The following is a 27142-nucleotide window of genomic DNA, read 5'->3' on the forward strand; positions in this document are numbered from 1 at the left end:
TTAAGATCTCCATGGCAGCTGGAGCAAGCAAGCGTCTGGAAATGCACGAAGAAAAACCAAACAATGGACTAACGACTACAACACACTCACTACCAGTGATACAACAAATACCAGAAAATAGACGTCAGTCAACAGAGGTTTTGTTTTTCTATCCCGAATATAGGTCAAAGGGACAACAGGACTTGCTAAATCGTGGCAACAACCTCAGATTCATGAAATCTATCCCAAAGCTGGATGGAATAAGTTCAAAGGATTTAGTTTCTGTAGAATTGTTACCTGCTGTTAATCCCCAAAGCTTGGAGGCAACTAAGACAACTTGGACCTCAAGCAACATTGCAGACTCGATTTTAGCTGAGCAGGAGCTTTTTAATAATTGGGGCATTAGCATTGCCCCCTTTGAAAAACCAGCCTACCTTCTACCATTTCTGAGCATGACGAGCTCAGCAATAAAGACATATCAGGCATACTCTAACAGTGTACTTAGAGGCGCATGGGGAAGTTCACCAAAAAGGAGCACTAGTAGCCAATGGGATCAACCAGATTTATGGTCAAAGGCAGCTGCTGAGTCATACCAAGGACCAACAAGGGGAAGCACTGTCTCATACCATCATACGCCCCAAGGAGGACTGACGCTATCCACAAGATAGTGTTTGTAGTAGGGGAAGGGAACCAACCCTAGGCCTATGTTCGTGGAACATTAACGGATTACCTACAAAAATAGATGATCCAGATTTTTGGCACTATGTCTCCCTTTTTGACATAATAATGCTCCAAGAAACCTGGCTACACATCTTTTGCCACACCAGCCTCAAGGACCAGCAGGTTTGGCCATCACTCAGGTGGATTGGCTACCTATGTCTCCACTACAACAATAGCGTCAGTAACCCTTATGGACTCAATCTCAAATACAACACTAGCAGTTAAAATAAGCTTTGTCCTTGAGGAAAAAGAAGTGGAGGTCTGCATAATCAATTCATATGTACATCCAAAAAATAAAGCAAAAGATTCAACCAAAATCACTAATCAACTGGCTGAGTACGCCACTCAGATGGAAAAGCCACTCTTCCTTCTGACAGGGGACCTAAATCAAGATCTCATCGGCTCGGCAGAAGGGGAGGAGTTACTGGCTTTAAACAGAATTTACAATATACCACCACAAAGCGTCCTACTAGACAGGAAAAAACGTCGCAATAGTCGCTTCCTCAATGACCTAGAAGACCAAAACCTTTGGCCACTGAATGGAAGATTTGCAGCTGACTCTCCTCCAGTTAATTCTTTTTACTCCACTACAACGAGTCCATTCTGGACTACACCTTCGCAAGCCTCGCGCTGTTCCCACACATCTCTGGGTTCAGAATGGGCGATACGGGTGACAGCGATCATCGCCCCCAGGAATTTCATATAATTGCAAATATGCCGACGTTAATTAGGCCAGATACTACTATGGGGCCGATCCACTCCTTTAATCAAAAAAGGATCAAATGCACGATTGCCAACACAAACTTCCAGGTCGAAGCTGCACTTCAACTTTTCGATATCCAAGCATCGACTACAGCCGGCCACATTACTTATTGGGCTCACTTTACTGCTATACTGCTAAAAAAGCTTGCAGCTACTTCCCTCTAAAAAGACAACCTTCGTAAAGAGGGTAGCAAAAATAATGTAAAGAAAGAACAGAGAGTACAATTAAGGGAACTTAAAAGATCAGTAAACTCGACTCTCCGCAAGTTGAGAAAAGCCCCTGGAAACATCAGCTTACGAGTATTTTTGAAACATCAAAGGGCAGCGCTCAAACGACTAAAATGGAACATCAAGAGAGATGGTGAAAACGAAGTTTGGGCTAAACTCTCATACGACATAAACAGTAACAACAGTGCCCGCTTTTGGGAAACAGTAAATGGGATCATGCGTCCGCAATACAAAGAAATAGGGTCTCACATCTCTGAAGAGACCTGGATAAAATATCTCTCCAGCCATTTCAATGACCACGCAGAACATCTAGGAGACCAAATGGGGACTAGCAGGATTCCAGAGAGAAAACAGACAACGTGCACGCCAGAGACACAGGAACTGGCCTATTCTGGCATAAATACCAATCTTTCAGAGACATAGAGGTGCCAGCAGTTAGACTTAATCAAAAAACAGATAGCTAAAGGTAGGAAAGAAGGTGCCCCAGTACCAAATGGCATTCTACCTGCTCTTTATAAAGCAAAGAACAAAGAGTGGGCGGACATCATGCAACCTTTATTCTTGGAAATCAGGTCATTAAACAGAATTCCAGAATCCTGGAGGGGTTCAACGATTGTTCCAATTTACAAAAAAAGAGACAAGGTTTACCCAAACAACTACCGCCTAGTAGCCCTTATTGATAACTAGGCTAAATACTTTCCAGGCACCATACTAGAGGAGCTTACACTTTGGTCTGAGTCAAACCTGATAAAACCGCAGAATCAGACAGGTTTTCGAAAAATGACTGGAACATCAACAAACATTCTCGCCATCTCTTTAATAATCGACTCAGCAAAATCTTCTAAGATTCCTTTACATCTGTGTTACATCGATTTCAGCCCCACATTTGATAATATCGAGAGAGGCAGACTATGGGGGAAACTGGCGCAATGGAGCCTACCACAGTCGACCCTAAACATGCTGATGCTCCTCCACATGGACACCTGGGTGCAGGTGAAACTAGGAAGTGGCACTCACCTGTCCTCAAAAGTACCAACTACTAAAGGATTGAAACAAGGGTGCGTGCTTGCGCCAACCTTGTTTAATCTTTTTATGGCAGACTTACCAAAAGTGCTCGATGCCTGCAACTCCCACTCACCGAGGATAGGTGGGAAAACCATGACCAACCTTATGTACGCAGACAACATAGTGCTACTCAGTCATACCTACATTGGACTTCAACGACTACTGACTGAAATGCAGAAATTCGCCACAGAAAATAACTTAACAATAAACCTCATCAAGACACGAACAATGTCAATAAATAACAACAAAAAACAACAGAAGATTTGGTTTCTTGGTGGCACAAAAATTGACCCAGCTTGTGAGTACAAATATCTGGGAGTCACATTTGATAAAGAAGGATCTTTTGTGCACCAGAAGCTGGAAATAAGAAGGAGAGGCTTATTGATCGCTATGACGATGAAAAACCTGGCAACCCAACTGATGGGTCCGACTATGACCCCGTTTTTAAAGGTAGTTCAGGCCAAACTGCTTCCCTCGATTACCTACAGTAGTGAGGCAATGCGGGGAAGAGTTTCTAAAGCCCTGGATGGATGTACGTTGTTACAACGCATGCTTTTAACACGCATGCTTTTACAACGCAGGTTTTTCAGCGCAAGTCGTTACAAGGACTTGCGTTGGGGGGTGCTGGATAGTGAATAGTTTAATTTACTATTCCAACTCCAGTCCCCGTGGATAGTAGGGAAGGTGTTGCATAGTAAATTAAACTTTTACCTATCCTAGAGCGCCCCCCCCCAGCGCAATTCGTTGTAATGACTTCCGTTGAAAAACCTGCGTTGTAAAGGCACTGCGTGGTAAAAGTTGCGTCGTAAAGGATGTTTCCCGACCTGGATAGTACACAGGTTAAAGCCTATAGAACAATGTTCTCCCTCCCGCTTTATACATCTCCGGCTCAAACAAGACTGGAGTTCGGCCTGCAAAAACAAGACTTAGCCAGGTACGGGGCATATATCATGTGTTGGCACAAACTAAGAATCGCCAGTACAAATACACTAAACTCTCTGCTATGGCGCGACATACAACGCAGGGATGTCTCTGAGGCAAGAAATTACTATCAGCTAGCCCTGGAAGTCACTAAACTCTCAGAGCTTTGGGGCGTACAACTTGGTCACAGCAATTTCAAAAAACTAGTTTGGAAAAATGTAAAATCACTCTCCTTATTGGAGGACAGGGAATCATTCTCAAAAATATCTCATGCATGGATGACCCTAAATTCCTACAAATCATTAACTCCACAAATATACTTCAACCAGGGTTACCCAAAAGCCACAAAAATGAACTTTCTAAAGAACAGACTAGGCATTCTTACATGTACAGGGCACTTACCACCATGGTTGAGGAAAGACGGAAATGAGACCTGCAGGCTATGCAACTCCAACAATGGTGACATCCTTCACTTAATCTATTTATGTGAAGAGCTGCACCAAGCATGACAACTGGTCCTTAAAGATCAATTCAAGCAAAAAGGGATTTGCACCAGAAGGCAAGCGGTGCTCGCCTGCCTGAATCCGTCAAACACCAAACTAAATTGCAGATTTGTGAAATTTCTGACGGTGGTCGAACAGAGAATGCCAAAAATGGTGGAAAATGCTATACAAGATCTATAGAGCCAGGCTGATTAGCAGATGGACAATAGGACTTAATGACATCTTATTAAATATGTCCATTCAGCACTAGGGGGACAACTTTGTGAAAGTAGAGTCCATGTGGTAAACACAGTATATGGCTGAACTGGACGAGAGCAAGTTAAAACGGGGATCAGTACTTTCCAGCAGTTAGTGTAAAAAAGTGTGTCTTAACCAGTTTTATTGAATTATCTTTTTAAACTGTAATTAATTTCTTACTTCTTGATTCTTCTTAATGGTTTTAAACAATGATGTTTTTAAGAATTTTGCAATATGTATTGCCACGGTTTTAATTACCTATGCAAATAAAATAAACTTCAAACTAAAGAGTAGTGGGGCTAAACGAATTTCATAGCTACACCATGTTGCAACCTGGTGTAAGTCTTTGGGTATGGCTAGCTTTTAAGACTGCTCGAGAGGATTAGCAAAAAAGAAATAGCTAGTGTAAAAGCTAAGTACTGGGTGTATGTGGCAGATCAGTATGCCACGAGTATGACTACAGTGCGTTTAATCACCCAGTTCTTAAGCTTTAAGCCACGCCCTACGTATGAGCCCTTTTTATATTTGATCTCGCCACCATTAGCAAAGTTTGTACGTAAAATTCCTCTTGGCTGTCTACCATTAAGGTCCTTCAAAACCTGGGCCTATGACCAAGATCTAGCTATGTGCCCTGTGTATGGCTCAGCCCCGGAAACAGAAGAACAGATCTTGTTCTTCTGTACTGAATACAATCTTCTCCCAAGAAAGTGGATTCACCAATTTGCCTGAATCTGGCAAACAGGCATTACTGGGTTGCTCAAAGGATTTTAAAAACTGATAAATCTAATCCTATTGTCTTTGCCATAAGCCACTTTTTACTGAACGTTTGGTTTAAGCCTCAGAGGTTTGTGACTTAGATCGACTGGAAGGCTTTTATTATTCTTTTTATGTAGTACGCTAGTATGTGCTGGACAATCTGGTTGTCTGTTATGAGAGACAATTTTTATTATTATTTACTATTTTTACAATGCACAAAGCACCATTTACTATAAGAGAGAATATCAACCCTTGTGGTCTCTGAAACTGTTTTATGGAGATTTTATTTTTATGCTGTATTTTATTTGGAATTTGTAAAAGCGTATTTAAATTATTGATTACTATTTCTGTACACTTTGATGATTTGGAAAAAAACAAAGTTTATGATGATGATGATGACCAGGTCCTCCATAACCTGTATCAGGGGTACAAGGAACCTTCTCAAGGGATCTGAAACTGTTAAATATCATTAACAGGTTAATACAGTGTAAACGTAAAAAGAAAAAAATGTAATTGAACATTCTTGTGAACATTGAAAGAATTTGAAACTGCAGTCTACAAATTAAGTTTGCATCCTTAGCTTGGTTGGGGATTTGGGGGAGCAGCACAAATACAGCATTATTCTGTATATGTGCATATATATATATATATATATCCCACGCTCAAGTTTCCACGAGACTCACGAGCACTCTGGAGCGGGTGCTGCTCAGCGGGCCGTAGACTCCCGCAATATAAGACGCTCAAAAACTCCTCCACATTGGGAAAAGAAAGAACAGCACTCCGGTGGCTACAGATACAGCAAGTTAATTTATTGAGCAAACAAACGTTTCGGCAAAAGCCTTCGTCAGTGCCACCGGAGTGCTGTTCTTTCTTTTCCCGATGTGGAGGAGTTTTTGAGCGTCATATATATATATATATATATATATATATATATATATATTCCAAATGAAGGTGCTTGCACAAGAGTAGACACCCACGCAACGTCAGGATTCAACTCTATTTATTCAGCCTGCAGCAGCTCAATCTGAACAGGCTCTCACAGTGAAGTTCCGCCGTCACATGCCATACGCGTTTCAGAAAAAGTTCCTTGTTCACTGGCTTGGCGCATTACAAGGGGGAAGACGCAGACGGCAATGAGCATCCGCTTTTTGAGTGTTAACAGTCCCGCCCCACTGGGCGTGTGCTCATAGTGCATTCTGGTGATTGTAGTTCAGATAAGTATTCATAGTTTTTAATTGCCACTTTGCCTTGCCCTCCAACAATATTCAATCCATCAGGACACTGTGTTCCGCACGCTCAGCTTCGCTGCTTTACTTGTGCCTGACTGAATGAGTGCGCTGCGTGGTTGCGTGGGTGTCTTCACTTGTGCGAGCACCTTCATTTGGAATATATACATATATATATATATATTTCATGTGATCAAGCGCTTGGGGAAGCGTGAAACGCGTCATAGCGATTTGAAAAACCAACACGAAATAAAGAACTAACTTTTGCACCTATCTTGGGCCCGTATCTGTTTCTGCAGTTTTGGAAACTCTGCATTTGGATTCGGATATCCTTGGAACATATATATATATATATATACATATATATATATATATATATATATATATGCCACAAACTCCTCCCGAAAGAACGAGCAGAGACCCAGGGGAACTGTTGGAGGCTTTTTAATGAAAAGTGATGGCGGATGCATTTCTAGCCGATGTTTGGCCGTCGTCAGCACCACAAACCTCCAAAGATGGGATGCACTCTGCTGGTGAGCGCCGCCTTTTCAGAACTCGTGGTAGCGAGTTCGCACCTCCCCCTCAAACGTGAAGCACACCTGTGCAGAGTCCTCAAATGTTAAAGGAAACTACATGTCCCAGAGTCCTGTGTTGCGGGTCCCCAGGGATGTTGCTTGGGGGAAGGATCGGTGGAAAGAGATCCACTGTGCTCGGCGGAATTACCGCAATGTGTGCCCAAAAGAAGAAAAAAAACAAAATGAAACGGTTTAAATTCTGTGGGTTTGTAATCCATTAAAAGTCCTCCTTGGCTCCCCGTACCACCACAGCTTCAGGTTCCAGGGAATGCATGCGGCAGGGGCTACGCTGACAGTGCAGGCAGCCCAAAGCAAGGTCGGATGACCTCATCACCACCAACTCCCTTCCCCGGGTTCCAAAGCGGGCTTGAACTGTTTCAAGGTGCTCTTGAAAAAGGTTGATTGTAGCAAGGGAATGCCACAATAGGTGCCAGTGTTGTTCTCGCCCAAACGAGGCAGGGGTCTCTGAAGTGCTCCTCTGGCCGATGCACGGTTTACTTGCCACAAACTCCTCCCGAAAGAACGAGCAGAGACCCAGGGGAACTGTTGGAGGCTTTTTAATGAAAAGTGATGGCGGATGCATTTCTAGCCGATGTTTGGCCGTCATCAGCGCCACAAACCTCCAAAGATGGGATGCACTCTGCTGGTGAGCGCCGCCTTTTCAGAACTCGTGGTAGCGAGTTCGCACCGCCCCCTCAAACGTGAAGCACACCTGTGCAGAGTCCTCAAATGTTAAAGGAAACTACATGTCCCAGAGTCCTGTGTTGCGGGTCCCCAGGGATGTTGCTCGGGGGAAGGATCGGTGGAAAGAGATCCACTGTGCTCGGCGGAATTACCGCAATGTGTGCCCAAAAGAAGAAAAAAAACAAAATGAAACGGTTTAAATTCTGTGGGTTTGTAATCCATTAAAAGTCCTCCTTGGCTCCCCGTACCACCACAGCTTCAGGTTCCAGGGAATGCATGCGGCAGGGGCTACGCTGACAGTGCAGGCAGCCCAAAGCAAGGTCGGATGACCTCATCACCACCAACTCCCTTCCCCGGGTTCCAAAGCGGGCTTGAACTGTTTCAAGGTGCTCTTGAAAAAGGTTGATTGTAGCAAGGGAATGCCACAATAGGTGCCAGTGTTGTTCTCGCCCAAACGAGGCAGGGGTCTCTGAAGTGCACCTCTGGCCGATGCACGGATTTACTTGCCACAAACTCCTCCCGAAAGAACGAGCAGAGACCCAGGGGAACTGTTGGAGGCTTTTTAATGAAAAGTGATGGCGGATGCATTTCTAGCCGATGTTTGGCCGTCGTCAGCGCCACAAACCTCCAAAGATGGGTTTTTTTTCTTCTTTTGGGCACACATTGCGGTAATTCCGCCGAGCACAGTGGATCTCTTTCCACCGATCTTTCCCCCGAGCAACATCCCTGGGGACCCGCAACACAGGACTCTGGGACATGTAGTTTCCTTTAACATTTGAGGACTCTGCACAGGTGTGCTTCACGTTTGAGGGGGCGGTGCGAACTCGCTACCACGAGTTCTGAAAAGGCGGCGCTCACCAGCAGAGTGCATCCCATCTTTGGAGGTTTGTGGCGCTGACGACGGCCAAACATCGGCTAGAAATGCATCCGCCATCACTTTTCATTAAAAAGCCTCCAACAGTTCCCCTGGGTCTCTGCTCGTTCTTTCGGGAGGAGTTTGTGGCAAGTAAACCGTGCATCGGCCAGAGGTGCACTTCAGAGACCCCTGCCTCGTTTGGGCGAGAACAACACTGGCACCTATTGTGGCATTCCCTTGCTACAATCAACCTTTTTCAAGAGCACCTTGAAACAGTTCAAGCCCGCTTTGGAACCCGGGGAAGGGAGTTGGTGGTGATTAGGTCATCCGACCTTACTTTGGGCTGCCTGCACTGTCAGCGTAGCCCCTGCCACATGCATTCCCTGGAACCTGAAGCTGTGGTGGTACGGGGAGCCAAGGAGGACTTTTAATGGATTACAAACCCACAGAATTTAAACCGTTTCATTTTGGGTTTTTTCTTCTTTTGGGCACACATTGCGGTAATTCCGCCGAGCACAGTGGATCTCTTTCCACCGATCCTTCCCCCGAGCAACATCCCTGGGGACCCGCAACACAGGACTCTGGGACATGTAGTTTCCTTTAACATTTGAGGACTCTGCACAGGTGTGCTTCACGTTTGAGGGGGCGGTGCGAACTCGCTACCACGCGTTCTGAAAAGGCGGCGCTCACCAGCAGAGTGCATCCCATCTTTGGAGGTTTGTGGCGCTGACGACGGCCAAACATCGGCTAGAAATGCATCCGCCATCACTTTTCATTAAAAAGCCTCCAACAGTTCCCCTGGGTCTCTGCTCGTTCTTTCGGGAGGAGTTTGTGGCAAGTAAACCGTGCATCGGCCAGAGGTGCACTTCAGAGACCCCTGCCTCGTTTGGGCGAGAACAACACTGGCACCTATTGTGGCATTCCCTTGCTACAATCAACCTTTTTCAAGAGCACCTTGAAACAGTTCAAGCCCGCTTTGGAACCCGGGGAAGGGAGTTGGTGGTGATGAGGTCATCCGACCTTGCTTTGGGCTGCCTGTACTGTCAGCGTAGCCCCTGCCGCATGCATTCCCTGGAACCTGAAGCTGTGGTGGTACGGGGAGCCAAGGAGGACTTTTAATGGATTACAAACCCACAGAATTTAAACCGTTTCATTTTGGGTTTTTTCTTCTTTTGGGCACACATTGCGGTAATTCCGCCGAGCACAGTGGATCTCTTTCCACCGATCCTTCCCCCGAGCAACATCCCTGGGGACCCGCAACACAGGACTCTGGGACATGTAGTTTCCTTTAACATTTGAGGACTCTGCACAGGTGTGCTTCACGTTTGAGGGGGCGGTGCGAACTCGCTACCACGAGTTCTGAAAAGGCGGCGCTCACCAGCAGAGTGCATCCCATCTTTGGAGGTTTGTGGCGCTGACGATGGCCAAACATCGGCTAGAAATGCATCCGCCATCACTTTTCATTAAAAAGCCTCCAACAGTTCCCCTGGGTCTCTGCTCGTTCTTTCGGGAGGAGTTTGTGGCAAGTAAACCGTGCATCGGCCAGAGGTGCACTTCAGAGACCCCTGCCTCGTTTGGGCGAGAACAACACTGGCACCTATTGTGGCATTCCCTTGCTACAATCAACCTTTTTCAAGAGCACCTTGAAACAGTTCAAGCCCGCTTTGGAACCCGGGGAAGGGAGTTGGTGGTGATGAGGTCATCCGACCTTGCTTTGGGCTGCCTGCACTGTCAGCGTAGCCCCTGCCGCATGCATTCCCTGGAACCTGAAGCTGTGGTGGTACGGGGAGCCAAGGAGGACTTTTAATGGATTACAAACCCACAGAATTTAAACCGTTTCATTTTGGGTTTTTTCTTCTTTTGGGCACACATTGCGGTAATTCCGCCGAGCACAGTGGATCTCTTTCCACCGATCCTTCCCCCGAGCAACATCCCTGGGGACCCGCAACACAGGACTCTGGGACATGTAGTTTCCTTTAACATTTGAGGACTCTGCACAGGTGTGCTTCACGTTCGAGGGGGCGGTGCGAACTCGCTACCATGAGTTCTGAAAAGGCGGCGCTCACCAGCAGAGTGCATCCCATCTTTGGAGGTTTGTGGCGCTGACGACGGCCAAACATCGGCTAGAAATGCATCCGCCATCACTTTTCATTAAAAAGCCTCCAACAGTTCCCCTGGGTCTCTGCTCGTTCTTTCGGGAGGAGTTTGTGGCAAGTAAACCGTGCATCGGCCAGAGGTGCACTTCAGAGACCCCTGCCTCGTTTGGGCGAGAACAACACTGGCACCTATTGTGGCATTCCCTTGCTACAATCAACCTTTTTCAAGAGCACCTTGAAACAGTTCAAGCCCGCTTTGGAACCCGGGGAAGGGAGTTGGTGGTGATGAGGTCATCCGACCTTGCTTTGGGCTGCCTGCACTGTCAGCGTAGCCCCTGCCGCATGCATTCCCTGGAACCTGAAGCTGTGGTGGTACGGGGAGCCAAGGAGGACTTTTAATGGATTACAAACCCACAGAATTTAAACCGTTTCATTTTGGTTTTTTTCTTCTTTTGGGCACACATTGCGGTAATTCCGCCGAGCACAGTGGATCTCTTTCCACCGATCCTTCCCCCGAGCAACATCCCTGGGGACCCGCAACACAGGACTCTGGGACATGTAGTTCCCTTTAACATTTGAGGACTCTGCACAGGTGTGCTTCACGTTTGAGGGGGCGGTGCGAACTCGCTACCACGAGTTCTGAAAAGGCGGCGCTCACCAGCAGAGTGCATCCCATCTTTGGAGGTTTGTGGCGCTGACGACGGCCAAACATTGGCTAGAAATGCATCCGCCATCACTTTTCATTAAAAAGCCTCCAACAGTTCCCCTGGGTCTCTGCTCGTTCTTTCGGGAGGAGTTTGTGGCAAGTAAACCGTGCATCGGCCAGAGGTGCACTTCAGAGACCCCTGCCTCGTTTGGGCGAGAACAACACTGGCACCTATTGTGGCATTCCCTTGCTACAATCAACCTTTTTCAAGAGCACCTTGAAACAGTTCAAGCCCGCTTTGGAACCCGGGGAAGGGAGTTGGTGGTGATGAGGTCATCCGACCTTGCTTTGGGCTGCCTGCACTGTCAGCGTAGCCCCTGCCGCATGCATTCCCTGGAACCTGAAGCTGTGGTGGTACGGGGAGCCAAGGAGGACTTTTAATGGATTACAAACCCACAGAATTTAAACCGTTTCATTTTGGGGTTTTTCTTCTTTTGGGCACACATTGCGGTAATTCCGCCGAGCACAGTGGATCTCTTTCCACCGATCCTTCCCCCGAGCAACATCCCTGGGGACCCGCAACACAGGACTCTGGGACATGTAGTTTCCTTTAACATTTGAGGACTCTGCACAGGTGTGCTTCACGTTTGAGGGGGCGGTGCGAACTCGCTACCACGAGTTCTGAAAAGGCGGCGCTCACCAGCAGAGTGCATCCCATCTTTGGAGGTTTGTGGCGCTGGCGACGGCCAAACATCGGCTAGGAATGCATCCGCCATCACTTTTCATTAAAAAGCCTCCAACAGTTCCCCTGGGTCTCTGCTCGTTCTTTCGGGAGGAGTTTGTGGCAAGTAAACCGTGCATCGGCCAGAGGTGCACTTCAGAGACCCCTGCCTCGTTTGGGCGAGAACAACACTGGCACCTATTGTGGCATTCCCTTGCTACAATCAACCTTTTTCACGAGCACCTTGAAACAGTTCAAGCCCGCTTTGGAACCCGGGGAAGGGAGTTGGTGGTGATGAGGTCATCCGACCTTGCTTTGGGCTGCCTGCACTGTCAGCGTAGCCCCTGCCGCATGCATTCCCTGGAACCTGAAGCTGTGGTGGTACGGGGAGCCAAGGAGGACTTTTAATGGATTACAAACCCACAGAATTTAAACCGTTTCATTTTGGTTTTTTTCTTCTTTTGGGCACACATTGCGGTAATTCCGCTGAGCACAGTGGATCTCTTTCCACCGATCCTTCCCCCGAGCAACATCCCTGGGGACCCGCAACACAGGACTCTGGGACATGTAGTTTCCTTTAACATTTGAGGACTCTGCACAGGTGTGCTTCACGTTTGAGGGGGCGGTGCGAACTCGCTACCACGAGTTCTGAAAAGGCGGCGCTCACCAGCAGAGTGCATCCCATCTTTGGAGGTTTGTGGCGCTGACGACGGCCAAACATCGGCTAGAAATGCATCCGCCATCACTTTTCATTAAAAAGCCTCCAACAGTTCCCCTGGGTCTCTGCTCGTTCTTTCGGGAGGAGTTTGTGGCATATATATATATATATATATATATATATATATATATATATATATATATATATATATATATTCACAAAAAGTTGCCTGTTGTAAGGAAGGCCCACGACAGATAGGTTGGAGTTCGCCTTTTTATTGCTGGAAGTAATGCAAGATACGGGCATTTTGAACTAGCAGAGTCACAGCTGTTTTTAAATGCACTCGTTAACAAGGTTTTCCCGCCCCAGTGGGCGTGGCCGCCGCTTGGCCCGGTGGAACATGTAGTGCATTCAGTCTTCCCTTCAGTGAGGTGCTTGTGAAAATGCTTTCTTGTGTTGATAAAATCCCCAGTGGGTTGCGTTTTGATAGCGCTGATAGTGAGCTTGCTTCTCAGATACTCCCGGCGAAAACCTTGTCAACGAGTGCATTTAAAAACAGCTAGTTCAAAATGCCCGTATCTCCTGAAGAAGTGAAGCCACGCGAAACGCGTCGAGAAAGGACATTAATTTTGGCGTAGCGACGCTGCTGTACTGAACTTGCATTACTTCCAGCAATAAAAAGGCGAACTCCAACCTATCTGTCGTGGGCCTTCCTTACAACAGGCAACTTTTTGTGAATTTATATATATATATATATATATTCGTTCCAACACCCCCTCCACCGGTGAGAGTGCAGAGACCAACAACGGAGAACCTGTGGAAACAGCATTTATTCCGCAAAAACAGGTAGGAGGCTTCCTTTTCACCCGCTTCCCAGCGAATGCATTTCGGCTTGCTCTCAGCCTTCTTCAGCGCCGCGAGTGAAATGTAACAGGTGGTGGCACATTTCCCTGATTCAAATACCACGCCCCACCTCACTTGTCCTGCAAAGCTCCGCCCCTCGGTCCAAAATATATATATATGCTCAAACCCGCAGGCCAAGTAGGTCAGAAACTTCCAGCAGGAACTTGATTTTCAGGCTGAGATTGACAAGTGTTTGCTCACTTCTTTGCAAGTCATATACATATTCCAGAGAAAGGTATGGTTATTACACTCTAAGGAGCAGCAATTCAAAATTCTACACACTTTTGTAAAATAACAACAAAGACGCTGCGCGGCGACATACGACAATTTAAGTATTGTGCTTCGGTCAAAATTGGCCACCCTATACGCTGGTTTGCGACAGCCCTTTGTGTACACTGACAGCTGATAAGCAAGAGGAAAGCTAAGCTAGAATAACATTGGCTGACATTGTCACGCGCACACTTGCAGTCATTGGGTCAGTGACGGTGACAATGTCTCCGGTTATCCACAAAATGTGCGCAGCCTCTGTGTGTGTACGAGTGCATTAGCAGTGCCTATAAAGTTTCAACACCGACTACCGACCGCAAGGTTCGTGTCTAGCCACCCGACTCCTGTCTGAAAAACACAGATTCCTCGGCAGGCTTCTGCAGGCAGGGACTGACTGGTCTTGCGTGGCTCGGAACATGCACTGGCACTACCTGCCCCTACAGGCCAGTCCACAACATTTTTGTCACTCTCCCTGCATGCCACAGCCTTTCTCCGTGCAGGACAGGTAAGGAAAAAGAACTGGTATTTTCATGTAGTCCCTGTAACATGAAAATAGACCAGATACAGGCCTCAATAGAGAAGTCAACGGGAGAAATATATTCTCCCGGTTATTTAAAAAAAACTCTTTAAAACAAACACTTTACTCTTCTAAAATGCTGGCATGTATAAAGACCACAGTAACAACTTGCTTCTGTGTTTACCTACTTGTGGGTTGTACGCACGGGCTTCAGCAAGGGCAAACTGTGCCGATACCTCCTTTGGGGGGCACATCGTTCTTCGTCCATGCTGGAGGGGGGTTAAAGCAAGGGGCCCTAAATCCGCTCAAAACAGACACCAGAGTTTACTGATGACACCTGAAAGAAAGAAAAAAAAGCAAAGCGCTTGAAAGAGAGTGACATGTGCGAAAAGTGATAGGCTCAGCACAAAAAAGAGAAGGGCACGATAGCAGCTGTACTCCGTCCCCCCCGCGATTCAAAGGTGGCGCAGCCCATTTACCTCAAATAGAGTTCTAACAGCCAGGCCCGCTTGGCTTCCGCCCAGCGTCCACTGCCAGCTGCTAGGAAGAGTGCGACAGACAGACTCAAGGAGCGAGGGAGAGGAGCCGCTGTTGTCCGCTGTCGCGGAGTCATTACAAACGCTGCGGCTTTTTGACAGGAGTTCTTGACGCCTCTGGCCGCTCCCCCGCAGCAGCGCCCGCCCTTTGCAAAAGTCTTTTCTCTGCTCTCGCCCTTCTGGCCTTCAGGGTGTGGCCCCGTGCGCTCAGATAAGGACGTGTAACTCGAGGCCACGACAACTTTAAGGCCCCATTGCGGATCCCCTTTTCTGTTTCTACTGAGGCCCACTGCTCTTCGTATCTTCTTCACATGCATTTTGGGAGACCTCGTTGTCCTATAGTCAGTTTTGAGTTTTCTTATGTGCGACAGTTCCATGGTTTCAGTCGGTATATCGGTGACATTCCAATTTTTTTTTGTGTGTGCCATTACATACACTTCCAATTATACTTTTCACGAGTAAGGATACCAGTAGTCCACTTCTGGTGCTATAAATTTAACAAATTAGCAAAAGCTGGCAAGCTTCAGAAATGTGTATGCAAGGACAGGTGTAAAACTTTAAGCAGTATATAAAAGTCTTTTGTGCCAGTACTATAGTTTTAGAGCCACGGAATCGGTGGCGGCTAGTGAACCTTGAAAGTGGCAGGGTGTTAATTAAAATACCGTTTGCAACCTCCAATTGAGCTTAATAAGTGTGACTGCCCCACGATTGCTCCCTAAGAATGGTTTCCTAGGATGGGGGAGAGATGATTTCTTTGTAAAATATAATGCATTTACTACGACATCGTCTCCAAAACTTGACAAAAAAACGTGGATTTTATAGGCATTTGGGAAGAGATCTTTATACAACACCTAAAATAACTAGTAACTTGACAAGCAAGCTTGATCTTCCCTAGAGGCGCAGGAACCAGACAGAAAGGCTTGGTGGCTATCAGTCCAAGAAATCTATGCTTGACAATAGGCATCAAAGATGCATTAGTTAAAAAATGTAAATGAAAAAAAGTATTTGTTAACTGCAGCTGTGTGAGTCAGTTCAGTTGTTGGAGAGCATCAGCCTAAGCCAGTGGTTCCCAAACTTTTCTGACCCGCGGCTCCATTGGCCTATTGGCCTTTTTGGCTACGGCTCCACTTTATGTTTCTTTTATTTGGCGGGTAGGAGGAAGTAAGGGGGGATTTAAACCCTGCCTCGGGAGTACCTCGATTTCTCTCCCTGAAAATAATTGGGATAAAGCAGATGAAGGTATTATAATCATAGATGTAATAAAATAAAAATATAACAGTTGTTTAATAAAAAACTTTAATTGGTTAAGTCACAAACCATACTCTTCAGCACTGGGGTCTGCAGATGGAATTTTTAAAACTATTTTTTGTTTTAAAAAAACAATACAGTGAAAGTGGTGATGGCTTCGCTCTTGATCCTTAGTGAACAGTCCTCAAGTGGGAACTGTGAGGATTCCGATTCCAGCTATAAGTTTTGTGCCAAAGCCAAGTTTCAGGCCAACAGGGGTAAATCATCCTGGCTGTGTCCAGGAGCTGAATGCCAATACTGGGACACATGCAGGGCAACTACATTCAGGAAGTTCTTCCTGTGTGGAGATGTAACCTTACAGGTGGATTGGATGCTCTCTTTCCCTCCACAGCCCCCAGCCAGAAATTCCTCACAGCATTGACAAGGCAACATTTATTTGGTACAAGTTTTGTCCTGTCTGTGAACAGGTGCTGGGGGCTTGCCATCAGTGTATGTATGTATGTATGTAAACAAATATACACTCAACCATTTATCTATCACATAATTATTAACCCCTTGCCTGCGCTGAACGTTCCGCGCTAGTGCGAAACATTCTATTGCGCGGGCGGGACCGCGACGTTCAACGGACATGCGCAGCACTACCGAGGCAGTGCACGCGACGTCCGCTGAACGTCGGCAGCAGCGATGGGGTTAAAGGCATTGATTTTTGGCACTCAGTAATAATGGTTTACTTACTACTACACAGTGGAACCAATTTAATCAACCTTAGAATGGCAGTCAAAATTAAAACATACATGGGCTGTAACTTTTTTTGGGCAGTTTTATAAAGCGAAGCAACGACCCAAAGGTATTGGAGCGCTTTACACGAGCTTCAGTTATATTGCACAAAGACACATTAATTTTTTTTGTAGCCACATGGAGGATGTGATTTGCCAAGAATCATAGGATGTTGAGCCGAGTTGCAGCAGCCAGTGGGGAATTTATCCCAGCACTAACGGAGCTCTTGAGTTTCCCCGATCCATGCACGTCATTTTTTCAGCGCAGGCTTTCCTTTGCATTATGGTGCTTGGAGTTTTGTTTGAGACTATACATTCAGGACTACGAGTACCAAAATGGAAAGAAACAAGTTGGATTAGACGAACAGGTGCAGTGCACCCGGCCTACATACCAGCAGCCGACGGAATTCCTAATGGATTCTTCACAGCGAATGTGACCCTGGCGCCCCTGGCTGGTTGTGGTGGCACACCGGGGTGCCGCGGCAGACAGTTTGGGAACCACTGGCCAAAGCGTAATAAGCTTTCCGTATTTGCGGGTGAACTGGCTGATGTAGTCATAAAACTGCTTGTATCAGTGGTGTAAACTCCCCTTGGGGTTGCTATCCTACCCAACAGTCTGCAACAAGATATTGGAATGTTTAGTTTTTTGTAGTGCTGCAACTACGTTGCAGCAAAACCAAACCACACACACAGGCAAGCCTACTTAGTTATAAACAAAGCATAATGGATATGACATTCCAACATTCGATGTGCGAATATATATGCATGTACATGTGCACTATAAATACCAAATACAAACTCTGAAAGTCAAAAGAAGCTTGGAAGAAAATAGGCAGAGCGTGAAAGTAAAAGGATAAGACGCAGGCACTGAGCATAATATACCTTAACTTTACTCCCCTTGGAGTTGCTATCCTACCCAACAGTCTGCACAACATATTGGAATGTTTTATGACGCTGCAAAACCAAACCACACACGTAGGCAAGCCTACTTAGTTATAAACAATGCGTAATGGATAAGGCATTCCAACATTCGCTATACGAATATATATGTAAGTACATGTGCACTATAAATACCAAATCTAAACTTTGAAAGTCAAGAGAAGCTTGGAAGAGAATGGGCAGAGCATGAAAGTGAATCAATAAGCTGCAGGCACTGAGTATAATATACCTTGACTTTACTAGCCTTTTAGTTAGTGTAGAAATACTTAATAGATTGATGTTATGAATGAATGTGGTGTAATTGCCAGCTTGTACTTTTGACATTTCAGTTCAGAACAGAACTTCTTTTGAAAATAGAGACTTCCAGGGAAGACAAAGCAAATAGAGGGAATAGAGAGATCCGTGGAAAAATTAGATCAGATGATGAGAGATGTAAGGGCTGGACACAACAGTATGGGGAGAAAAGGAAATTCAGAGTAAAATGAAAGAGCTATAGAGAAAGAAACTAAAATGGGAGAGGAGGGAATGGAAAAGATGTGATGAGTAGAGCGAAAAAAGCAAGAGAGAAGAGTTAGAAGAACTTTGAAGAAGTCAGCACTCAGCAGACAGAGCTGTGTACACTGCTTACTTGTGTTGTGGACTGTTGATACACCGCACATTATCTCTGATCTCCATTTTGCTGTCTCTGTATGAGTGACAGGTGGTCAGTCCAGTTGCAGGACAGGTGAGCATGATTTAGATACAGCAAACAACACAGTAGGGACGTTCAACAGAAGTATGTCTCTGATAGCAATTCCTTGTCACTCACATTCATTCTGTCGTGTAGTTCCTATATAACCTTTACAGGATCTGCAGGCTTGGATAACACAAACTGTGGGATTGGTGGCAGACTGGCTCCGTACACCCCCACCGGATATGTTAGTCTGTCTGTATCAGCTAGCTCACAGTGCCACTATAATCCCCTCTTATCGGGGAGAGAATAGTTCTTGGCAACCTCAGAACATGACCACTCTGATCCCTCAAAATCATGGAAACAATATACTACCTTTCGCTCAGTCACTCATGCTCACTTAGTTTATCTCAGAGATACACAGAATAAACAAACTGGGAGTTTGTCAATAAGAATTTATTAAACAGCTGTTATTCTATTGTAGAATAGATAAGCTGTAACAAACATTGGACAGTAGCAGATATATGTGATTAGAGGTACTAGGAAAGTAAAAGGATGGTACAGTTTTACCATTTTGCAGTAATCATGAATATATAAAAGTACATAAAATACATGATAAAAAGTAACTACTCCTACAATGCCTCCTTAACTAGATGTACCTAAATGGAACTAGCATTTGTGTAGGTGTTATGCCAAGAGTCACTCTAGGATGTAGTCAACCCCATTACCTGGGAACGAGAGAATATGGGACACCGTTCTGGTCTCAAGTTGGATACCTGCGAGGGATTATAGACCACTGCGAGCTGGAGCATCTGCATGCAGGAACCTCAGCGTCTCTGGTCAGTGTGTCAGCCGGGAAGCCTTGGTTACCTCTGTCTTTCTAAGCAAAATGTGATGTATATATACCCACAGGTCTCCCCAGGGGTCCTACCTTGCTGTATTACTGTGTCAGCCTAAAGGATGACGTCGGGCCTAGACTTTATACAGAGATATACAGGAGATGGTAGTCCTGCTGTGCTTCCAAGAAACCTTGTCCATAATGTATGAGATTCAAACTAGGGAAAACCCGCATTCTGAAGGCAGTGTCGTATCTAGGTAAAAGGTCAGTGCCTAAGTACTGTTAAGAATGTAATGTAGGGAAGAATATAGGTGAAAGGTTGCGATGTTACCTGCGCCTATATAAGGTACCTATATGGAACACCCACTCCTTTTCCGACTGGAGGACATATGTAATTTATTATCATACCACTAGACTAACTAGATATAGGTAAGCTTCAAAGTTCAAAAAACAATTATTCTGCTAGAATGTTAAAAAAACTTTAAAAAAATCTAAAAACTTAAAAATGTAAAAAGAAAAATGTTTTACAAGCCATAGCTCTAAAGTATCCGTAGTTTTAGGTCAAACCACTATAAGCATTAGAAAGCCTCGTATGCCCAAAAAATGAAAGGAATGTCAATTTTGTTTTAGAGTTCCAAATTTGAGCTTGTTTAAAAAGGGAGAATTTCTTCCAGCACACAACGAGCCAAATGAGTCAGTTGTTTGTGTCCTGGCTGGTAGATGCCACATTTTCGCAGTAGATGACCCCTATAGCACGTCGCCGTGTACGTCAATTGAGCACAAATGATGTTGCACACTGTCCGCAGCCAGTGCTAGGAAGTCTGCGCGCCATCCAAAGCCTGGGTGTCAGTGGAGGAGCCGGTGTCCATACCTACAGGTGCAGTCACTACCTGGGGTGGCTCAAGGAATGCCGCCATCAACATTGCAATACGCTGAGGACACTGCAGAACATCAGCCGTTATCTGGTCCAATAGAGCATTCAGGTCCGGTTGCAAACATGATGGGAGTGTCAAACAAAGGTCTAACATCATTCTTCTCCACAAAACATGCATCGGAGGGCAGGTAAGATGCAGTCCATCCAGATTGGTCGAAATGACAAGAACCAAGATGCACTTAATTCCCTTAGGTTAGGCGTGCCTAGATGTTGCACCATGCGGTCATGGTATTTACGCCCCAGGAGTGCTTTTTCCACCTCCTTGGTGACTGGGACGTCCATTGCGTAGCAGATAGAAGACAGGATCTGCATCAGGATACCTGCTATTAGAAACAGGAATAGTGAAAGTCCTCCAAAGATGCTTCCCAATACGGACTGTATGAAGTTTGGTATAACTCCAAGTACCGTCAGAAAGGTGCCTAGAAGTCCAGAACCTATTGTCTTAAATAGGTGGACTATGCCTGTCGTATCAGACATGTTAAAGATATGATTTACTATTTCTACGAAATGGAAAGGGCAATTTGTATGGATAAGTACCTGTATCTCTGCCGAAGACCTTGCGATCTGGAGATCAAAAGTCTCTTGTGCAGAGGTTAAGGGCACAGACTTCTGTAAAAGCATGGCTTTCATTCTGCCTAGAGTATTAAATCGTGTTAAAGAAACATTCAGTGAAGGCCATAATGGCGCCTCCCTGACTGTATGTGTCGATCGAAATGATACTTGCATGCAACAAGTAACCCTGGAGCTCCGGTTTATCAGATATGCGATGCCCGGAGCATTGCCCAGCAGCCTTGACTGTTCAGCATCAAGTAACTCCCATTTGAAAGTAGCCTGAATGCTGGAGTAATCACTGCAGCTGGAGCACCCCTCAGATGACAGGACAAGTTTGCTACAGAACTATTACAAGCCCCGTGCAGCATTATATCCTGACATATGAATGATCCACTTAAAGCATTATCACAGTTTGTACCTCTTACAAACACTTTTCGATCGCCACTCCAGCATCAAAATCTGTATGGTAATTCCCATGATTCCTTAATGTATTCCTTACCCATTTTACCATATCTGTTTGCCTGCTTTTGTTCAAGGCAATACTGCAACTGAAAAGTAGAGACCGGTAGAGTTATGTGGCCATGGATTAGCCATTCTGTGGACAGTTATTCTGCCACTGTAAATGGTAATCTATCCAGTTTTTCGATACGCAGCATTGTATATTTTGCTCCTCTTTGTGCCATTTCTATTTGTTTATCTGTTAGAGTGTATTCAGAAAACAGAGACGTGCTATTGGTAAAACGCCAAGGCACATAGCCTGCACGCAAAGATTGCAGCGTCCAGCTCAATAACATAATAGAATGTGGTTGAGATTGCCCGTGTTGTAATATGCCCAAGTCTTGTTCTAGTATGTCAATCGCAGAAGATACAATGTTGCCTAAGGAATATACACTGGAGGTCAATGTTGTTAACCCATTGTCTACCACTGCTAGAGATTTTTCTAGATTTATACGGTCTATCTCCTGTAATCTCACTGCGGCCTCTTGTTGGGATATTTTCCATATTTCCTTGTAGGCAGCATAAATGCCAGCATAAATGAAACGTTTCTGACGTGGCTTCCTGGGACCTAGTAAACCATTCCTAAGATTCACATCCGGTGGTAGTAAGGATAAGTGTTGTTTCACCTATGTGAGTGTTGAGGTTTTAAGCCGATCAAGGCACAACTTCCCAACACTGTTGGATGTCACTACCCCTGGAGGTTCTCTTTGTACATAACGCAGATCTGGCCTATGGATTGCAAACCCTTCGGTTGTACCCATGAATCTCTCCTGACAAATATTGGTGTCTGTGGGACAATTAAACAATTTCTTACAATCGGGGTCTGATCTTTTGTATTGTATGATGTCATCTACTGTAATCTCTTTCTATGATGTTCCGTTACCCTTGGTCAGTGATGGTGTTGGCAGCCGAGGTGTGTACAAGTCTTTGTTCTCGGCTAGTTCAAGGCAAGACGCCTTTTGCACTGTCTCGTTCAAAAACATGATCTGTTGAGGGATAAGGCATGCACTAAACAAAGCTTCCGTTCTCTGAACTTGCCATTCTCTAGTACCCCAAACTGATTTTAAGTCTATGGTGTCTTTTCATAAGTCGTAACCTTGTTAGACAACTGGGCAATAAAGGAAGCAGAGTAAATCTGTTTGGTGTTAGTTAACATATTTTTCTGTGCAGATGGTGGAGCAACCTTATCATTATATGAGGCTGGGTCAGACATATTAAACCCTGAAAAATATAGAACATTTTGTGCAACGGTTTTTGAACTGCCTTTTGGCAGTGTTGGACAATGTTCCCACTGCTGGTATATGAACACACTTCTAGGATCAGCAGATTTTTGCCAAAAATGATGACCATAATGTTGAAAACGCAACATATTTTTGAAATCTGGTTTGCTTTCCCGTGCTTCACTATTAGAAAATGCAGCAGATTTTATTAAATCTGACACATGTTATTTACAGTTTCAAAGTCCCAATCATCGTTTAATGTACTTGAGGTAATAATATCACTTACTGATATTTTAAATAAATGAAGAATTTTTAAAAGTTCGGTTGGGCCAAATATATCGAAATCAACCTTGTCCCAAACTATACCATCCAGTATAGGAAGTACTGTAAGGTTCACTGATGACCAGTCTCTTTGTTCTCAATGAGATGATTGGTGTGGTTTTAAAATTAAATTCACCTTTTGGGCTGCAGAGCTTTGACAATGGTATTTTCCATTAACAAGCAAGCTAAAAACTATTACTAAGCCTACCCAGAAAAGAAAGAAAAGTATCCTGATGATCACCCATAGTATTACCCAAGGTGAGACCAGGTAAGTCTTTTTAAGAAAGTCCAGAAAGTCTTTAACTTGCTGCTTGCATGATTCTTGGGCTGGCATCATTTCAGGTTCACTTGGATTCAAAGAAAACGTATCAAAGTTTATGGAGTAGCCAGAAGCAGTTCGATCAATTGTTGATAGTGCATCAGGATTTGTAGAAATCGTAGTTTGCTCTTGTTGAGACATGTTGATGTAGACATCTGTATTTGGTCGAATTAAAATTTGTCTATCATTTTGACTCTGAATTCGAACTTCAGGTTCAAGAGGAATGAGTTCCATAGCATTATTGCATCGTCCATCATTCCGTACAGGGGACTCTTTGAACGTGATGAGTCTTTCCGTTCAAACCTCTTGAATTTGAATGCGTCTGCTACTTTGGAGTCCATGTGGCCAACTACTCAGTATTGGCCGAATAGTGTGGTTTGATTAGGTCGATTGATTTTTTCAGGCAAGAGGAAGTAGAAGTACAGTTCTTGTTCCTTTGATTGCTAGGACCTGTACATGTTTTCTGTAAGATGGCCCAAATTCTATCTTGCCTGCTATTTTCTCTCTGACCAGATCCCCGACTTATGGGATCCAGACAGCTCTTGCTGTGACTGCTTTGACTTCCCCAGTGGCGGTCTGCTTCTGATGGACATTACTTTGTTGTGTCCTGGATTCATTTAGATTCTGTAAAGCAGCCAAACGATCATGGATGTCAAAAGGCTTTTCTTCCTCCACTGCGCCTTCACAATCAAAATCAGGTACCCACATTCTTGTCCCAAATATGACCTCATATGGAGTGACTCCCATAGAGAACTTCTTGGAATATTGTTCAAAGTCCACTGCACTCCATATAGATGTTTTACCCAGCTCTCACCCATGCCTAATACTCTAGCTGTTAATGACTGCTTTAAGTCCTGGTTTTTCCTCTCCATGACCGAATTTCCCTCGGGATTGTACGGAGAGGAGTATCGCAATGCTACACTAAATCCTCGCATGGCCTTCTAGTAAGCCTGAGAGCTAAACGCAGGGCCATGGTCAGAATGTAATGTGCCAATTGAATACCCCTATGAAGACTCGCAAATATTTCATCACAGTTCAAGCGCCAGCCGAGCGTTGGGGCCATACCCACAGGAATTTTGATCAGGAATCCACTGCAACCATGATATACCTGTAAGCCCCACCTCTTTGTAAGGGGCCGCAGTGGTCCAAGTAAATACATGCTAGTGGTTTGTCAGATATTAACAATGGTGTCTGCACTGGACGTGTTCCAGTGAAACCTTTCATCTGCTGGCAGATGTTGCATTTCAAGACATAGTCTATAGTCTGATGTATGACGTTACAACGCACACTTTTACAACGCATACCTTTACAACGCATTTTTTACACCGCAACATCCTTTACAACGCACACCATTACAACGCATACCATTACAACGAATTCTTAAAAAATACCTTTACAACGCATTCCACTACAACGCATACTACATTTACAACGCATACCATTACAACGCATTACATTACATTGCATATAAGGTAAGTGTTGGATAGTGTAGGGGTTACAATTACTATTCTAACTCCAGGGGGTGCAACAGTAGGGAAAGTTTTGGATAGTGTAGGGGTTAAAATTACTATTCTAACTCCAGCGGGTGCAACAGTAGGGTAAGTGTTGGATGGTAAGTTTTGCGTTGTAATGGTATGCGTTGTAATGACTGCGTTGTAGTGGTGTGCGTTGTAGTGTCATGCGTTGTAATGACTGCGTTGTAAATGTATGCGTTGTAATGGATGTTGCGTTGTAAAAGTTTCGTTGTAATGGTAGTGCGTTGTAAAAGTTGCGTTGTAAACGTTGTATACCTCTATAGTCTGCTTTGTTAATCCAGGTCACCAATAGCGTTGTTTCAATAAAGTAACAGTCGCCGTAACTCCTGCATGTGTAGAACCTATCCCTTCATGTGCTGCTAGAATGAAACCTAAACTACAATCCATGTTTGGAATGACTCTATCCCCCACTCCAGGAATCTGAGCAAATGGAATGTTATTGGCATTTAACTTGTAGGAGTACTTGAGTGGAAATCTTTTTGGTACTGCTTTGCTGTTTTTGTATGAAGCAATGACAGCCACCATAATCTCACCGTCTATTCTCGTTTTGGAACGAGTGATTGTAGCTACGGAAGCCGTGCGTACAGCCCCCTTTGCGGCTTCATCAGCTAATGAATTCCCTTCAACGTGAATGCTATCACGCTGATGACTCAGTGTATGTATCATGTGAGCTCTCGGTAGTTCAGTTTCCAACTCCACTACATGTTCCCATAGCATTTTGTGCTTAATTGTGCCACCTTTAGCATCTTTGAACCCGTTTTTAATTCAGTGTTGCAAATATTCATTATATGACTGCACACAGTAAAAGGAATCGCACACAATTAGAGTGGGGAATTCTCAATCGGTATTTACCATTGCCAGTATCAAGGCTTTTAGCTCTGCCAACTGTTCCGTGCAGTCTCCTAGAGATTGCATTTTCGTGCAACTTGGATGGAACTTTTCATCCCGCATGCGACCTTTAACGATTGCACACGCCGAGCTATATTGTTGCTTACTTCCTACAGCTAGTTGAGCGGATCCGTCAGTGTAAATTATGTATTCATACTGATCTAGAGGCATTATTTTGTTTAGTAGAGGATATTCTTGTTCGTATTGCAGAAATGCTTGTGTTTTTAAATTTGGGTCATACCTGTATTCTACATCTGTTGCAGTGAGAGAATTAGCCCATTGTATCCATCTCGGATGTAAGGCTTTAGCGTTGGGAACGCTCACTTTTGTCGCAGCCTCTACTATTATTCGTTTCCCCCGAGCCAGTGCCCTTTCTCTCAATACTGGTCGGAATGGTCAGATAATTTGAATACAAAATATATACTTAGTTGGAGTAAAAGCAAACACACAACAACTCACCACAAAATGGGAATGAATTCAAAAACAGAAATTTAATTTCCAAATGATACCAGCACAAAATGTGATTGTAGTTCAAAGCATTAGCGGATCACTCAACATTTCTTATTGGTAGTGCTCATGGGTGTAGAGGAAGGAGGATTCAGGGTGGTGATAGTGGGTTGACAAGTGAGGGACAAGGTAAAGGTGTTTGTGACATGAAAAACAATACACAATATTTACAAATAGACATTTCCAGCCTATCTAGGTCAGATTAGTTCCTTTATATACAATGCTCATATGGGTATTTGAAATCCATGCATATGATTCCATGAGCATGTGGGAGTAATTAGTGAGAGAGTCTATGTTTAGACCCCTGCAGAGAGGAGGGTGAGTGGTTGCCTCACAAAGGGGTCTTCATCAGGACAGTGGAGCACCTAAAAAAGGGGGGCCATACAAGATTCTGCAATTGGTACTTCTGGGTGGCGAGCGTGTTAGGTAGGGGCAAGTCGAAAGGACCTACTTGTTTCCAAGGAAAGTCTGTTAAGGTTCAATCCAGGGGGGCCCTTGGCTCCAGTAATTACTAAAAAGAAGAAGGGCATGACACATGAGTGTGCATGTTGAACATATGATTATTTTATGGGAGGATATGTGTGGTAGCATACTCACAAGGTTCAAAAGCAAAGGGGAATTTATCTCCCAATGTTGGTGGAAATAAATCCAAGGACAAGTCTGAGGGAGAAAAGGGGGGTCAAGGTTTTGTTGTAACCATCTAGTAATGCGTACATACTAACTTGAGATATTAGTCAAATGTCTCCTATATAAGGGGAGCAACAAAGCGAGTTGGTTGCTCACGCGTGAGACACAGTAATATTAGAACAAATCGTGGGCGCGTATGCTTTGGGATCCATTTTACATGAAGAGCGTCACATGCAAGATTATTAGTTTAATGGTGCCGGTGGTCAATTAATGCGTACACACTCAATTAAAAATACTAAAATAGTGTCTCCTATGTGGATCAGAGTGCGGGAGCGTATTGGTTGTCCACGGGTGAGAGATGATGATATAGGAATATCGGTATGTGCCAGTGCCGTTAGACAAAATGTGGGCGCA

At 44.7% G+C, this 27142-nt stretch overlaps 1 protein-coding gene across 3 annotated transcripts in view; it reads right to left on the bottom strand.

Moving 5' to 3' along the window:
- Positions 1–14963, bottom strand: part of LOC144773252 (ATP-binding cassette sub-family C member 5-like) — a 2136031-nt gene extending 2121068 nt beyond the window's left edge. The window contains exons 1-2 of one of the 3 annotated variants that reach the window (XM_078658154.1): positions 14800–14963; positions 14509–14657 (exon numbers count right to left, since the gene is read on the bottom strand). In XM_078658154.1, coding sequence (XP_078514280.1) covers positions 14509–14588 — 80 coding nt within the window. In that variant the 5' untranslated portion in view covers positions 14589–14657; positions 14800–14963. The remainder of the gene's footprint in view (positions 1–14508; positions 14658–14799) is intronic. The other 2 variants (XM_078658153.1, XM_078658155.1) reach the window with 2 other exon arrangements.
- Positions 14964–27142: the final 12179 nt, after the last annotated feature.

The sequence above is a fragment of the Lissotriton helveticus genome, chromosome 8 (assembly GCF_964261635.1).
Source record: "Lissotriton helveticus chromosome 8, aLisHel1.1, whole genome shotgun sequence".
Lineage (NCBI taxonomy): Eukaryota > Metazoa > Chordata > Amphibia > Caudata > Salamandridae > Lissotriton > Lissotriton helveticus.